The 15375-nt window shown below is 44.4% G+C and overlaps 1 protein-coding gene across 1 annotated transcript in view; it reads right to left on the reverse strand.

The window, feature by feature from the left end:
• Window positions 1-8795: 8795 nt before the first annotated feature.
• LOC144143026 (uncharacterized) overlaps window positions 8796-15375 on the reverse strand; it is a 16090-nt gene continuing 9510 nt past the window's right edge. The window contains exons 2-6 of the mRNA XM_077674847.1: window positions 15209-15375; window positions 13643-13650; window positions 13297-13524; window positions 9073-9220; window positions 8796-8848 (exon numbers count right to left, since the gene is read on the reverse strand). The exon at window positions 15209-15375 is cut by the window's right edge and continues 292 nt beyond it. Coding sequence (XP_077530973.1) covers window positions 8796-8848; window positions 9073-9220; window positions 13297-13524; window positions 13643-13650; window positions 15209-15375 — 604 coding nt within the window. The remainder of the gene's footprint in view (window positions 8849-9072; window positions 9221-13296; window positions 13525-13642; window positions 13651-15208) is intronic.

Raw genomic sequence — 15375 nt, forward strand, 5'->3', positions numbered from 1 at the left:
CTCCGTTTTCCGGGTCCCGACCACGGATTGTGGGCGAAGGACTCGTCTGCGCTGCCGACTGTGTCTGAGGACTCATACCACTCGTGGTGCCGTGCCAAAGACCCATCCGAGCGGCATCGGAGCAGGGCATGCCGCCAAGCCACCGAGCCGCATTGCTCGCCTTCATCGGTGCGGGCAAACACGTGCGACTCGCAGTAAGTAAATCTTGTTTTTTTCCTTGACCCGAGTTAACCGGTATGAGCATTTGTATAGCACTTTGTTCACCGTTGTTTACCATGCAAATGCGTAGCGGGGACCCTGTTGCAGTAACCCTGAAAGAGGAAAGCGACAATCGCCAGACCGTGCCGCTAGTGGGTGGATTGAAACGGCGTACATAGAATTTACGAGATTATTTTTGGCGAAGATGTTTACGGAAAGGTTGCGGCCGTTTTCCGTGACGGTCGTCCGCCCGCGCGTTTGCCGCAAAGCATTCGTGCTTTGCGGCGAAGTCAACTACAAAAGTGCACATGCGCGTTGAATTTTCTGTTTTGTGTGTGTTTTCATTATTTATTGCGCATGTCCTGCCGCAAAAATCTGTTTGTGCGTCTGGCTTGTCCTTTTTTGGCAGTGGGGTGGTTGTGGTAGTTTCTAAAGCGCATGTTTTGAGTGTGCCCGAACAGATAATACCGTAAAACCTCGTTAACTCGAACTCACTGAACTAAATTTTTTTTTTTTAAATTCGATGGGTCATCGGTATAGCCCGAATGTTTACCTGTTTATCTAGAAAGGTTTTGAAAGTAAGTTCTACATAATCATAATATTGCTTGCTTAAGTTATGACGAACACGAATATGCGGGTACTGGTATCATTACCCGCGGTGAGGTTTATAAATGTTAAACTTCCTTCTCTTGAAAGTACATTAACAAAGCATGCAGCGATACTTGCACGCTCGAACTTGAAAAACAATTTTGACATCATTGCTGTCATCATTGCTGACTTTCTGCTCTGTCCCTTTAGCATAAACTGTAGCGGACTAGTCCTGTTCTTCCCTGAGTGATATTTACTGTTACTCTGTCTGTTCTTGCAGGTTGAGCCTCATCCATGTGGTCAGCAGCTGATTTCGCTCCCAAAGAAAAATTGGCCGGCCCTATGTTGTGTGTCTCACCTCTGAGACGGACAGTAGGGAGATTGTGGAGGCAGCGTGCGAGTGCCCGGCGGGTTGCAGTAGAGCATGCAGTCACATCTTGGCGGCTGTGCACCTACTCTTCCTCTTGCAAGCCCAAGGTTTTAAAGAGGCGCCACCGGAGCTTGCGCGCACAGCTGCCACAACAGTGGGGACGTCTGAGACAGCAGGGCATCAAGCCAGCGAGTGTCCAAGACATTGACTGGAGAAGCCCGCAAGAAAATGGCCCCTCCCTTCCCTTGCCATTGCGTCTGTTCGGCGCACGTCGAGTGCAGGAGCAATGCGAGCAGCAATAAAGTGCCGTGCAAGCGCTTGGGAGAAAACTTGGTAGCCTTTGGAATGGGTTTTTTGCCTCAGTTTTGCTGGCCTCACCCCCCACGGTAACAGAAACAAGGACTGGCATGGCACCTGGAGGGTCACCTATGAGCTACCAGCAAGCATTCAAGCCACATCACGCCGTGGTCATCTCACGAGCACGCAGAGGCTGGGCAACGTCGTGTTTACTAGACCGCTGCATGCAGGGGTGCGCGAATGCTTCCCTTTGTTCCATTTATATCCACAGTTTGCTATACTGCACGCGTTATAAATCAGCGAAGTATTTTAATCTACTGGGATTTTCACTGTGGATACAAAAAAAGCAAAAGCACTCAAGCTGATGCGCGGCAGACTGATGCAACCCTGGCCGTCTTTTTTTTATGTATACTTGAAAATTGCCTCAGCTACCTACATCAATGGCCACTATCATTACGTCGGAGGTAAGCATGCCGTATGTGACAAACTAGAGGAGTGAGTGTGTATTTTAGTCGCAAAATATTTGACAGTAAATACATCGTGGCTGAAATGACAATGGGCAACAAGTTAACTTGACGTAAACAAACCTGTCAGCCCGGAAAATCAGGAACCAAGTGCAGAAACTCGAATTTTTCAACGTCAGATCATCATAAAACAGTGTACGCCACTTCCGCAACGACACGCGGCTAAATTCACCGAAAAGAAACTAACAACATACTCTGATACCGTGCGCGCCCGCCAAAGAGGAAATTTTCAACCGCGCCGTGACGGCGTAGTGCGGCAAGAAAAGTTTACAGCCCTAGGTAAGATAAAGGCTCGTGTAGGGGCTAAGCGGTACCATTTAACAATGAAATGAAGCGGGCGTAGAGCCACAGGGACGAGTGAAGAAATAAAGCCTAATTTTGACAACGTGTGGTACTGTTTCCCCGCTCGAGCGCCTCTGTCAGTCATAAATAGGTGACTGACAGCGGACGCTCAGGCTTCATTTAGAATACAAAGGCTGAACCACGGAACTCCAACGCAGCTGTATTTTTCATCCGTACAGCGACTACGAAATCCCGCGCTTAGCGAACCAATGACAAATATTCGCTCCCAGCGCACCGCGCCCAGCGTGTCACAAAGGTTGCTCGCGCCGGCATAGTTCGCGTCAGAAAGTTCGTTCAAGAGCGTGGAACTTCACGTGCCTTTTCTCCATCTGGACCGGTATTTCCTCGTTGCGTGCACTGCCGCACGCAGCAATGCTCCGGCATTGTAGTCCATCACCAAGAGCGGTCAATGCCCGCCTTCCATGTTTTGCTACTTGGTTTCGGTTTCAAACGACCGTACCAAAATGGCGGATCTAGTTACCGGAGTCGACGTGAGATGGCGGGGCGCATTTTGCATAGGGTCTATTGGCTGCGCTACTGCACGGCTCCCCGGCCTTCAGACAGATCGAGTCAGTCGGCCCAGCGTTTCGTCCGCCGGCCGCCGACGGGTCGTCGCAATTCGTTCGCTCAGTTGACACGAAGCCAGGACACGTTTGTGAATGGAAGAATGGGCCTTTCTTCATTTGGTTAGTTTGTACACTGTATCTAGCTCCAAGTCAAGGTCGCTTCACACAAGCGCTGCACAAGCGCACATGCGACGCTTCGCTGACTGGTACGCCAGTAGGAAAATATAAGGTCTCTTGAAGGTGGGAGAAGAGTCAGCGAAGTCAATATAGGTACTAAGGAAATAAAATCAACTGATATTTTTACCGTACAGCGTAAAAATAGGGTGCGGGAAGAACTTTTTTGCGCTGGGCGAACAAGCACAGCGGTCAGCAGCACGACTACGCATCTGCGAACGCTTTTCCGTCTACGAAATGCAATTGCTAGACGTGACCCTGGTAGCACAGAATGTTACCTGAACGTTTTTGCAACGTTTCCCTCTAATGTTGCCATAACGTGGCTAATGTCCGCTTTTTTAAGTGCGAATGCACTTTATAAGCGACCCCAAACCATCCACCGCCGGCGGCGGCGGCGGCGGCGTCCGCAGTGCTCCTCTATATTTAAAAAAGAAACAGCATCCGGCGCCAGGTTTCGATCCGAGGACTTTGCGGCCGCAGCGCGACGCTCTACCGACCAAGCCACGGACGCGACGGTGATATCAGTGTTAGTGACGCGCCTTATATCTTTAACGCATTCAAACTACGTCGTCAGCGGCGTGCGTTGGCGACTCAGCGGCGTTATAGCGGCTTGATAACTGCGTGGTGTACACGTGATACTACAAACCCGATTGAAGAGATGGAAGAGAAGGCGGCGAGGCGGTGGGCTGCGGGGGCCGAGCGCAAGCGCCGCAAGCGGGCCGACAACCGTGCATTCGCACTTTCACATTCTCCCCCTCGGGGAAATGCGGGGGAATTTTTAACGTTCATGCAACGTTTCCCAGAAACATTGCGTCAACATGATATCAACATTGCTCTAACATTGGGGCAACGTTTGAAGGGTGTTGTTGGAACGTTGAGATCACGTTATTTTCGACGTTGCGGTAATGTTGCTGCGATCTTGGAGCAACTTTCGTGCTACATTTCTGCAACATGTAGACAGCGTTTGAACATTGTTGCTATAATGTTCAGGCAATGTCTTCTGGCAACGTTGGAGTAACATTGCTACAGTTTCCCAGCAACATTTTTATAGCATGCAGGCAGCATGTTAACCCTGTTGCTGCAACGTCCAAGCAACGTTTCTTTCAAACGTCGCAGCAACATTTTCCCCTACATGCAGGCAGGGCTCGAGCATCGTTGCTTCAACATGCATGTAACGTTCTTTTTTTGTTTTTTTCTAACGTATCAGTTCCATTTTTGCAACGTTGCAGCAACATGTCCGCCAGCATTGGGGCCGCGTTGGAGCATCACTGCTACTACGTTCAGGCAATATTGTATAACGTTTCAATGACATCACTGCAATATTGCAGCAACATTTTTTTTCGGGATTACGGCATCGTTTAGGCATTATTGCTTTAACGTTCAGGAAATATTGTTTGCTTGCCTGGCAGTGACATTTCTGCAATATTTCTGGAACTTTCCGGAAACATTTCCGCAACAGGCCTTTTAGCATCGTTGCGCAAACATTCAAGCTGTGTTTTTCTAACATTGCAGTGGAATTCCCACAACTTTGCAGAATCTTTTGCAGTCCACCTATCACCAACGTGCACCACTAAACACACAAATGAGTTTTGGTAGTACAGACGAAACAAGATAAACTATGCACAAAGATCATTAGCCTTAAAAATTGGGGAGAAGGGGCCCAAGGTGTATTTCAATATCCAATCTAGCAGCGCAACAAATTAAGGGTATGCGTACTCCTATTCGCTCTATTCTGGACTAATCATCCCGTAATTTTTATTTAGGACATACGCTACACATCTGATGTTTAGATTAACAGTGCCAATTTAATCAATACTCATTGCACCAGGACAGCAAGGCTTAAGCTTCATCGACGTTGCAGCTCGCCGAGCATCATTTTATAGCAGCGAAATAAGCACGAAATGTGCATGTATGGAAGCTCAATTAAAAGAATGCTTAGCGACGGGGAAAAAACTTTATTGGGCGCTCAGTAAATTACGAAGTCTTCTTTTGGTCAGCAAGATTTAGACAACTGAGAACCCTTCTCCTTCGGCATCTTGGTTAGGTGTTCCTGGAAGATGGCGAATGCTGCTATCCCACAACCCGCACGTTCCCGCGGAATTTCTGAAAAATAAACAAGGGTTATTTAAGCTCAAGCATAGGTAGCATTTATTTGCTTGTTGGTGAACGTTTTACTAGTGATGATGGTCGAGGCTTGGAAAGAGAAACAGAAAAGAAACACGCAAACAACTGCACTAAAATATTTATTTAATTAGTGGGTTAAATTCTGTAGAATGAGTAGGGTCAGAAATAAATTGAAGCAAAAATTACTGCCCTGTGTTGCTTTGTTTCTTAGTTATCGTTTATACTCTGTTCAGCTCGATTCATGATCCCTTCCAATGATAACTGATCCTTTCTGTGCCCTTCCGTTTGAAGTATTTTTTATTGATGTTCTGGTCTACGAATTTAGGTGATACAAAATATTGTTGTTCTTTATAATTGCGCTGAAGATATCGTGAGCTCAGAAAGACATGATTTGGGGACGATAAAAAGTTTTCCCCCATACACACACTTGTAAATTAAAGGACCCCAATCCCATGCCTCATGGGCTACGTAATTCAAACGGATTCACAAGTGTAATGAATAACGGTGTCTAGCTGAACACCACTCGAAGTGCGGCGAAAAATTCGAAGGGAGGAAATGCATGATTATCATGCCTGCTTCACCTTCTCGTTAGTCACTTAAAGGTAGGAGGTTGGATTGTTTTTATAAACAATTTTGGAGTTGTTCTGTGTGGGAGCTGCTGAAGTGGGGGCAAATTAAAACAAGTAGTACACTCCAAGGGTGCAGGTGCAACAATTCCAAGAAAATTATCAGAGATTTAATGCCCTGAAATCTGGGCGGGAATACACTCGTTATATGCAGGTTTTCGCTAGAAGCGGTAAAAAACTACTAATTACGAGTGGCGTCTTCGAAGCGGCAGATTCAAAGAAAGGAAGGCGATTGCTTCTCCCGTGAGAAACTCTATGCTATTCCTCCCAGACCACTCACGACAAATGCAGCTTTAATGCATGCAATGACTTTGTTTTAGTTATGAGCAAATTTTGTGCACATTTGGAATTGTTTTTTAGCGAGAGAGAAAGTGTTACCTTTTTTTGCACCGCGATGGTGCGTATCGCAACCAGACACCGACGCATGTTTGCAAAGAGACAATTGTTGCTCCAGGGGAACTTTTCTGCACGGCCGCTGTGTGAATATCAAACAAAACGTTTTGTGAAAGTTCCACCCGTTTCAAGGGTATCAAACGAATTGTTTTTTTTTATTTTGAACATATAAAACAGCTTTTTTTACTTTGCACACCTGGAGCTAGAGCAGTTGCGAAAGTGTTAAAAAAATAAAGGACGTGAAGCGCGTGACCTGACGTCTTTTGGAAGGTTTAGCTTTAAGGTGGGATGGATAGCAAAACCGACTAAGAATTTTAGTTTTTATTATAGTGCCAAAATATTCTAACACTCTTTGAGAACATCCCCACGAAGTGGCATCTTAAGATGCGCACCAGAAGTCATTTAAAAATAGCTCCAAACGCGCCCCAAGTGACGCCCCACCGCGTGTTTCCAAACGCTTCACGGCACAGAGCACCTACATGGCATGTCTGATGTTACTACACGCGCTATTATTTTGAGCAACGGCTAAAACGAATCCTCCGTTCGGGCTCTGTAGCCTTGATGTAGTGTACTGAGTACTGGCGCTGATAACTTTGGTTCGAGGCCCAGCAGGTCTATCTGTTAGTGTTTTTTTTTTTCATTGCCTAACTGCGGCTTCCGCCTAGTCATTGCAATATTCGTTTTCACACACAGCGGTATCTATATGGTTATTTTTTTTTTAAAAACGTGTGATAACGTTTATTTTTCTTTCTGTAGTTCACTCTATGCCGCAATGGCGCTGCATTATTGAAAAAGCACTGCACAGGCAGTGCGAAACGTAACTGGTTTATTTTACGACATATTCGCGGAATCCTTTAAGCCTGAAGTCCACTGTGCTTAGGTTTTCTCAGAATCATCGCAGAATGCGACAATTTGAAAAAATGAAACCAGAAGTTTGAAGTGCGATTCTCAAAACATCATTTCCGCTTATAAAAGGAACATTTTCTCTTCAACTATTTAAGTTTCCGAAACCATTTTTTGTGAATTCTTTATCAATGATATAAGCCCATTCTGAACGAGAATAACCATCTTCTCACCAACATTTTTTTTATTCACACTTTTTTCCCTCAAAAGTCAATAAAATTTGTGTTTTTGCTAACTAATATTTTTTAAAAATTAACGGTTATAGCCACCATTATTATTTAGGTTCAGAAGAAAGCCTGAGGCATGTAACACATATAGAAAATGTTTCAGCCCTGTACCTGCAAAAACATTTCTGAAAATGTTCCTTAAGCGGAGAAAAAAAAGCTAAAAACTCGGGATTTTTATTTTAGGAACTGATAAATATTTCCCCATGAAATTTCGCACACGCTTAGTGGGGATTTAGTTTACATACCCTCCAAAATTTCAAGCCGATTGCTCAAAAAGCAGCGAAGTTAGCCGAAGACGTATTTGGACACTTGCTATCCATCCCCCCTAAGAGAGTACAGCGTTTTCTGTAGGGCAAGTTGCTGAAAACACTTAAGTTTGATTGAGGGGCTAAGCATTGATACACGGACAGACGGGATGAGCGCTACCATGAACTATAGTTTCATTGACAGAGATTCCCCCAAACAGACAATTCTAGCATAAGCGAAAAGCAACCAGGCAATCCCGTCTATGTCGCAGGGCATTTTACACGCTCGGGGCTTTTGAAGACATTCATTTTTAGTGCGTAGCATTCTTTGCCGAGTACCCCCCCATCCCAATGCATCGAGGACCTTGCATTCGCATAAACATTCAGTGGTGGCGAAAGCAATACATTTAATGGTTATCATTGCTTAGATGGAGATCAATGGTCTAACAGAATTTTAAAAACCAAAAAAATAACAAAAATACTACAAATAAAATTTCACCAACACTATCTAACGAAATCAAACATATATCTTACACATCTCCCCCACAAACTGGGCTAAACGGCAAAGCCCGCAAAAGGACGTTCGAACTACGAATAAAAAATAGCGAAAAAGAGCCAACCGTGTAGCGCCTGCATTCCACAAAAATGCATAACTCCAGGAAATAACGCATTCAGCCATCATACTAATAGCGTAAATGGAGCTAATTGGTCGAAAAGATTTTATAAAAGCTACAGTATAAGAAAGTAGAAAAATAAAAGCTTTACTGAAATCTACTGACGAAATAAAAAAATATGCATCATATACATGGACTCCGAAAAACGGAGACTAAACTTAAAAAGCTCGGAAAAGAACGATGGAAACAGGAATAAAAAACAACGAAAACGGACCAACCCTGCACAACGCCTTGCATCTTCGGAAAAGTACAGCGGTGGCAAAGTAAAGGCTATAATGTTACATATCACTGGCGAAAAGAAAGAAAAGAGAACTTAAAAACAAAGTAACAAAATGTCTTTGGCTACTCATAGCCAAATATGAATAAATAACTCAAACTCTAGACAAGAGGCATAAGGATATTTATGGTACACTAGACAATTTCTTGAATTTCTGCAGATTTTTGTGCACCGCCTATTATGATGTCTTAATAGTTTCATCTCGGAAAGTGGTGGACGTTACTTAGGTGGTCGTTCGCTCATACATGCGGTACGCCCTTGCAGAGTTCAGGTGCCGTTTGATCCCGACCCTAGGGAGTTTCCGACCAAGATACTGACTCCTGAAAAAGTAACACACGCGTCGCTTACAGGCTTTGGAATGCGTCTGTAAATGCCAACTTTCCTAATTCTTTAGTGACAGATATGCCCGTCAATATGATGGCGCCGCATTTAAAAAATAAAATAAGGCAGAATATTACTTCGGTTTATAACATTTACACGCAAGTGCAACAACCAATTCACGCAAGGGATTCCGCATATCGAACTGTTTTAGAAATGAACTTACCCATGATGGATTCCAGGAGTCGAAGGCCAAGAAATGGGCCTTTTCCTTTCCTCCCAGTGAGACAAAACTCTTGAGCGAAGTTGTCCATCATGATGTGACGGACGCAGTCCTGTGCTGTTGCTCCGCCAATTGTTGACAAGTAGCTTATCTAAAAAATGCAAACAAATGCAATAATCGTAGGCGAGACGAATAATTATGTGATTATTGTAAAAATTCGAGCTGATCAAAAAATAAATGAACGCAGCTGACAAAATCCTATTTACGTTGTTCGAAAAGACCGATTTGTTTGCACTATGCCTGCAAACAAAACGTGCATTCTTTCTTGGATGGAAGTCCTCCCTTCCTCTGGCACACTTTCCATTTTATACTGCACTGACCGTGCTGTGGTTTTACAAAGTTTGTAAATGTGCAAACGCCGTATGTGTTCCTAATCACCTTTCACTTAAATGTTTCCCGCAATGTGAGTTCCTGTGGACTTACGTTTGTCACAAAGTAAGAACTAAACTTTGTAGGGAGCCCATGCAACAAATAAGATTTAACCCAGCGTGAGATTTCTCCATGCCTTGGGACACGCGCGCTATTCCGACTTGGAATTGCAGCTCCCGGGCCTTTTTTTGTAAGCGCGGCATTGGTTTCTCGGGCCATCGAGTCGGCCCGGTCAAGAGGCATCTTGTACTGCCGTCGTCTCACCACCACCCTTTTCCGTTCCCCCTTGGCTCTAATAAACGTTTTCTACTGCTACTACTACTACTACTACTACTACTACTACTACTACTACTACTACTACTACTACTACTACTACTACTATACTCGGTGACAACTTAAGAACGGCACCCGAAGTTGCCGCTGTGCCTTATCACCGTAGCCGGATGTTTCTCCGCGCGGCGCAAGTTGGGCGTTACCGGGAATATTTTGAACATGGCGTGAGCCGTTCCCGTGATTTTTTGGACTTAATATGCTTATAAACAACTCCAGTGACGACAAACAAACTGCGTGAGACAAGGCAGACGATATCACGCATTCATAGCAAACCCCTTTCAAAACGCGCGCGCACTGACGTCACGGGTCCGGCGCTTTGACGGAGTGATACGCTACATAAGGTGGTGCCGTTCTTGAGTTGTAACCGAGTATACTACTACTACTACTACTACTACTACTACTACTACTACTGGAATCTCCGTTGCAAGCTTACCCGCCAGACACCACCGTGCCAACGTGTGATCAAGCATATATATATATATATATATATATATATATATATATATATATATATATATATCAGAGTGTCGAACCGAAAAAAATACCGGTTCGGTTACGGTTCGGGTTCGGGTGAAATAATTTCGTTCCGGTTCAGTTCCGATTCGACAAAATCACGTACCGAACCGGTTCGCGAACCGGTTCGGGAGCTTGAACCGGTTCGCGAACCGGTTTGATGAGTTGAATTATCCCTGAAATTAGAAAAAAAACATTTACTAGTTTAAAACGACCGTCAAATCAAAACACAAACTAACATTCAAAATGCTGCTGCTCACCAAGGGCAGCTTTAAACAATTTAAAGCTTTAAACAGCTTTAAACTTTAAACAATTTGGAGATATTAGAAAAACACATGAAGTGGCGACGATTTACCACCTTCTTTCTCGCTCAGACTTTATGTTGTCCCAGTGACTATTCATAAAGCCACCGCCAAGAGATATGACGGTGGGATATATTTTCTGCCCTTTCCTTTTTTGTTGAAATCGCAATCGTCGCTATGCAATCACCCATCACGCTAACCTTGAAGCCTTAAATTTAGTCCTGCGTACTGGCGCGTTCAAATACCAGCGCTTAATACCAATGGCGCACATTTTTTTATATGTGTAACAAAACAGAAAAATCCTACAACAGGCACATAAATACTACCAATGAATTAGAATATTTGGTCACCAATAATTTGTTAGCCGTCACCTTATCGAATGTGTTAGCCACACTTTTGTTAAAAGTAAGCTTTAGTTAACGCTCAGTCACTGCATTATTGCTCTGACCACTGCAATTCCTTTTGCGATACCGAAAGTGTGCATTACAATCAGTATGTCATCGTACCGCCTGAACCCTTACCATCGTTCCGTGTGCTACATTGCGGAATCTTATAACAGATAATGTGGTTACAAAATGAAAGGGAAATTTGACACGTGGAGCATGAGATGGGACTTTTTGGGTAGACGCTCTTTAATTAGTCCACAGCAGTACTCCCCTCCGGAACGAGTAGCAGTAGAAGCAATGTAGCGAGTTGGGCAAACGGCTTAGCCACTGAGCAGCTCCTGCGGTCACACTTGTCAAGTATTAATAGTGTCGGACCTTTTAAACAAATTATGAAATGCAAAAAGTTTGCACACATCGGGTGTGAGCTTTCGCTGTTGCGCAGTGGAGCACTCCTGCAGCCTGATTGCTCCAATGAAGTCGCAGCTAGGGAAGGGCAAAGTCGTTTTATATCCCCTGCACGCTGCCGAGAATGACATTTCGTTTGGTCAGCTTGCACTACGCTCGCGCCTCCAGCAGCAACAGACCACTGCTACATTGGTGCTCATTCATTTCCCCTGTTGTTACATAGAGCGTGATTAGTGTTCAATTGTCTGGAGGGGAAAGTGCGCGAGCAAGTACGAAGTTGATGGTACGGGAAAGAAAAAAAGGCCTGAATTGCATTCACTGTGCAATATCAACAACAGAGGGTCGAACCGTTTCGGCATGAACCGGTAACCGTTATTTCTTTTTCCGGTTCAGTTCCGGTTCGGGTTCAGCGTGCTCAAAAAATAACGGTTCGGGTTCGGGTTCAGTTCCGGAAAAAATACCGGTTCAGTTCCGGTTTTCGGTTCGGTTCGGTTCCGGTTCGACACCCTGATATATATACAAGATTTATATAAGACACCAACTTATACAAGACACCCGCCGCGGTGGCTGAGTGGCTAAGGCGTTGCGCTGCTGAGCACGAGGTCGCGGGCTCGATTCCCGGCCGCGGCAGCCGCTTTTCTGATGGAGGCGAAAAGCAAAAACGCCCGTGTGTACGAGATTTCGGCGCACGATAAAGATCCCCAGGTCGTCGAAATCAATCCGGATCCCTCCACTACAACGCGCCTCATCGCCTGCGCTTCGTCGGCGCGTTAGACCCTACAATCAATCAACTTATACACGATACCGGTTGCAACAATATATCGGATGTTACAAGGAACAGTCGGGGTCCCATCAACTTCGGCGTACGTTACATGGTAAAGCAAAAGGCTTTTTGCAGTAATCCTTTTCTTCATTATCGGTTTGGAACCATTGAGCCTGACAGTGTATACGCCAGCTTAAACTTAGCTTGCGGAAACCTGCAGGAGACCATGCGATGCACGGACGCGTACGTGAGCGAGGACGCGCGTTTTAGATATGAAAGAAGTCACACCGCTGTGAGCTCATTATTTGTTCGGCATCTTCTATCTTTCCAGCTCTCACGAAAAGCAATGACTGCTGCCTCTACATGACTACGTAACCATGAAGAGGCACGCGTCGCGACTTTCCTTATCTCCCGCTGCCAGCTAGTGAAAGAGTTAAAAGAGGCGTGGGATATCTCACGAACGCCTTCTGACCACAGAGAAAGCTTCAGCACTACGTACGTTTCTATAGTCGATAACAGGATCCCCTAGGGTGCTGTAATTACGGAGGTTCTAAAAAGATAGGTAATATGAAACTTGCGTATCGTTAAAAAAACAAAGTCAAGAATTCAATGCGGAGGCTTCCTCCTACCGGGAATGCATTGATCTTTCCTGCGGGTTGTGCTGAATAAGTTAGCGCGCTTAGTGCTTTTATTGCGCAGCTGTACAAGTATGTTTCCGTTACGTTAAATGCTTGCTAAATACCACCACATTCTTTCAAAATATTTTGTGCGAAACCCGGTTATCACAAGTATGTCATATTTTTGGTGGCACTTCAATAATCTTATAAGAGGGTTATACATGATGTAACCATTCCATGAATTACGGCTTCTGACTGCCTTTTAGTATCAGAAACAGGAGCATCTCATTAAAAATATTTGAGTGTTTTCTTCGCAAAATGTGCCTTAGGGCCTTAGCACAGCCTAAAATAATTAGTTGACAAGTTCTTCCTTCCCCATGCATGTGTTTTATATGGTAAAAATATCAGTTATAGTGTACACTGACAATATATATAAAAACTCTGAACAAGTTAAAACGGGTGTGAAAATTAATGCTTACGAAGGAAGTCCGGCTCTCTTGAGAATGCAGATGACCTTCCACCTCCTCTAAATTTTCATGTGAGGACAGGGGCAGAAGATCAATTATAGTGCTTACTGCAGCCCCCGAGGCGCCAGCTGCCTTCTCTGTGACACCTTGTTCAGACAGCATCTGTTCCAATCGCTTTAAACTTTTTCCTTGTGTTTCCAGCTCAACCTTCACTTCTTTCAGCATTCTGAACATCTTCTCCTACAACGCTGTCAAAAAAAGGTCTATATTATGACATATCACGATTTATACCGTAGATATCGACCAGTTTGGGGAAAATCTCCAAGGTGAAGTGAGCTTTTGCAAAGCAAAATTTGACGTGTGCACCTGAAATGCAGCCGTATGACTACAAGGGAAAGGTATACAGTTTTTTCAGAAACCTTGCAGTTGAAGAAAAGTTCATCCTGGACCAGGACAAATTTGTCTTCAATGGCGAAGTTGATAGCAAATGGAAACAAAATGAAAACATGGCGAGAAAAAAAAACAAGAAAGAAATTAGTTGAAAATAAAAACAAGGAACCTCCAGATGCAGTGGCGTACTCTACATAACCCTTGCACGGGGTCCGGCGAGTAGCGCCAGTAGGTAACCCACCGGGTTTACGCAGGCCTGAATAAATGTTGTTTGTTTCTCTCTATACATAACCATCAATTGTTTTCTTCAGTGATATCCCAAAATGTCTGCTCGCAAGGGTAGTTGCTTGGGCGAGTGTGTATAAGGAGTAAAGTGGTTAGTGCTAGCTTACGACAGGAATAACAGCAAGGAGACGACGACACAAAATGCATTGTCTCCTTCGTTTTGCAGTTGTCCCGGTCACAAGCTCGCGCTTTCCAGAAAATGGCTGCTCGTATGGAGTAAGAGCGTAGATCAAACTCGCGTACCCATTGTGCACGGCTTGTGACAAGAGCATAATTATTGTTAGTTTTTTGATGACCAGCGAAGTTCATGGCCTCGTTGCTACCCCTCCCTTCCCCCAACCCGAAAATTTCGCACGGCTTCTCGGACCCTTAGCGTACGCCAGTGCTTCATTTCACTAGTATTTCCTATCTTGGATAAAAACCAGCGCGAATTCAGACGAAGACAGAAGGAAGTAACCACAAGGACAGCCGCTGGTTTAAACACTGAAAAGAGCCCGATGTGAAATGAACTGCAAGAGGGTTGCGAGGGTTACTTCCTTCTGTCTTCGTCTGAATTCGCGCTGGTTTTTATCCAAGAATGTCTAAATTCCAACTGGCCCAGCTTGCAACCCTCCTGCGGTGTATTTCCTATCGTCTCTAATATCGTCACCATAATACTGCCAGTAAAACATTAGGCTATGCCATGGCATGCATGTTCGCGAACGAGGGGTACAAATACGCGTGCTCACGATAATTTTCTATTATTCTTCGGCGTCAGGCACCGGAAGTCCCAAGAAAGTGCATTTAATGATCTGGCAATTCCGCAGAAGTCCGTCGGAACGTAACTTATGAAACTTGTTCAATTTTTAATCACATTGAACGAAATCATTTCAACTTTCCTCACTCACAGAATGTGCAGTCGTAGCTCTAAATATAAATTTGTCCGCAGGTTCGTCACGATGCGTCATCATAATCTCGCGATAATGTCGCTGCTCGTATACAGACAGCTTCGTGAAGGAGCATGCAAACATAAAATCAATACTTAGAGCATCGACTAATAAATTTAAGCAAATTTCACCACCGCTGTAGGACCTGGTATATAATGTGTGCATATAAGGCCGTCCTTTCACATAGAAAACATTTACAGCCGTTGGAAAGCCGTATTATATAAAAATGTGATTACAGATGCACAAACCCTTCTTCAAAGTTCTATTGAAAATATCTGTACATATGTGCGTCAGTAAACATGAAAACGCCAATTAAAAAAAACAGGTATAAAACACAAAATATTGTGCAATGAAAATTGAATTTGAACTACACAGACGATTTAATGCCCAAATAAGGCACGGGTACTGTACGTGCATGTTATCTAGCATTTGCTTACTTGGCTTGTGAGACTTGTCAGGTATTGGACGGCTGCCATTAGACGATGCAGCA

Source organism: Haemaphysalis longicornis, unplaced genomic scaffold (genome assembly GCF_048455015.1).
Source record: "Haemaphysalis longicornis isolate Haplotype H1 unplaced genomic scaffold, Haemaphysalis longicornis Haplotype H1 scaffold_6, whole genome shotgun sequence".
In the NCBI taxonomy this organism is placed as follows: Eukaryota; Metazoa; Arthropoda; class Arachnida; order Ixodida; family Ixodidae; genus Haemaphysalis; species Haemaphysalis longicornis.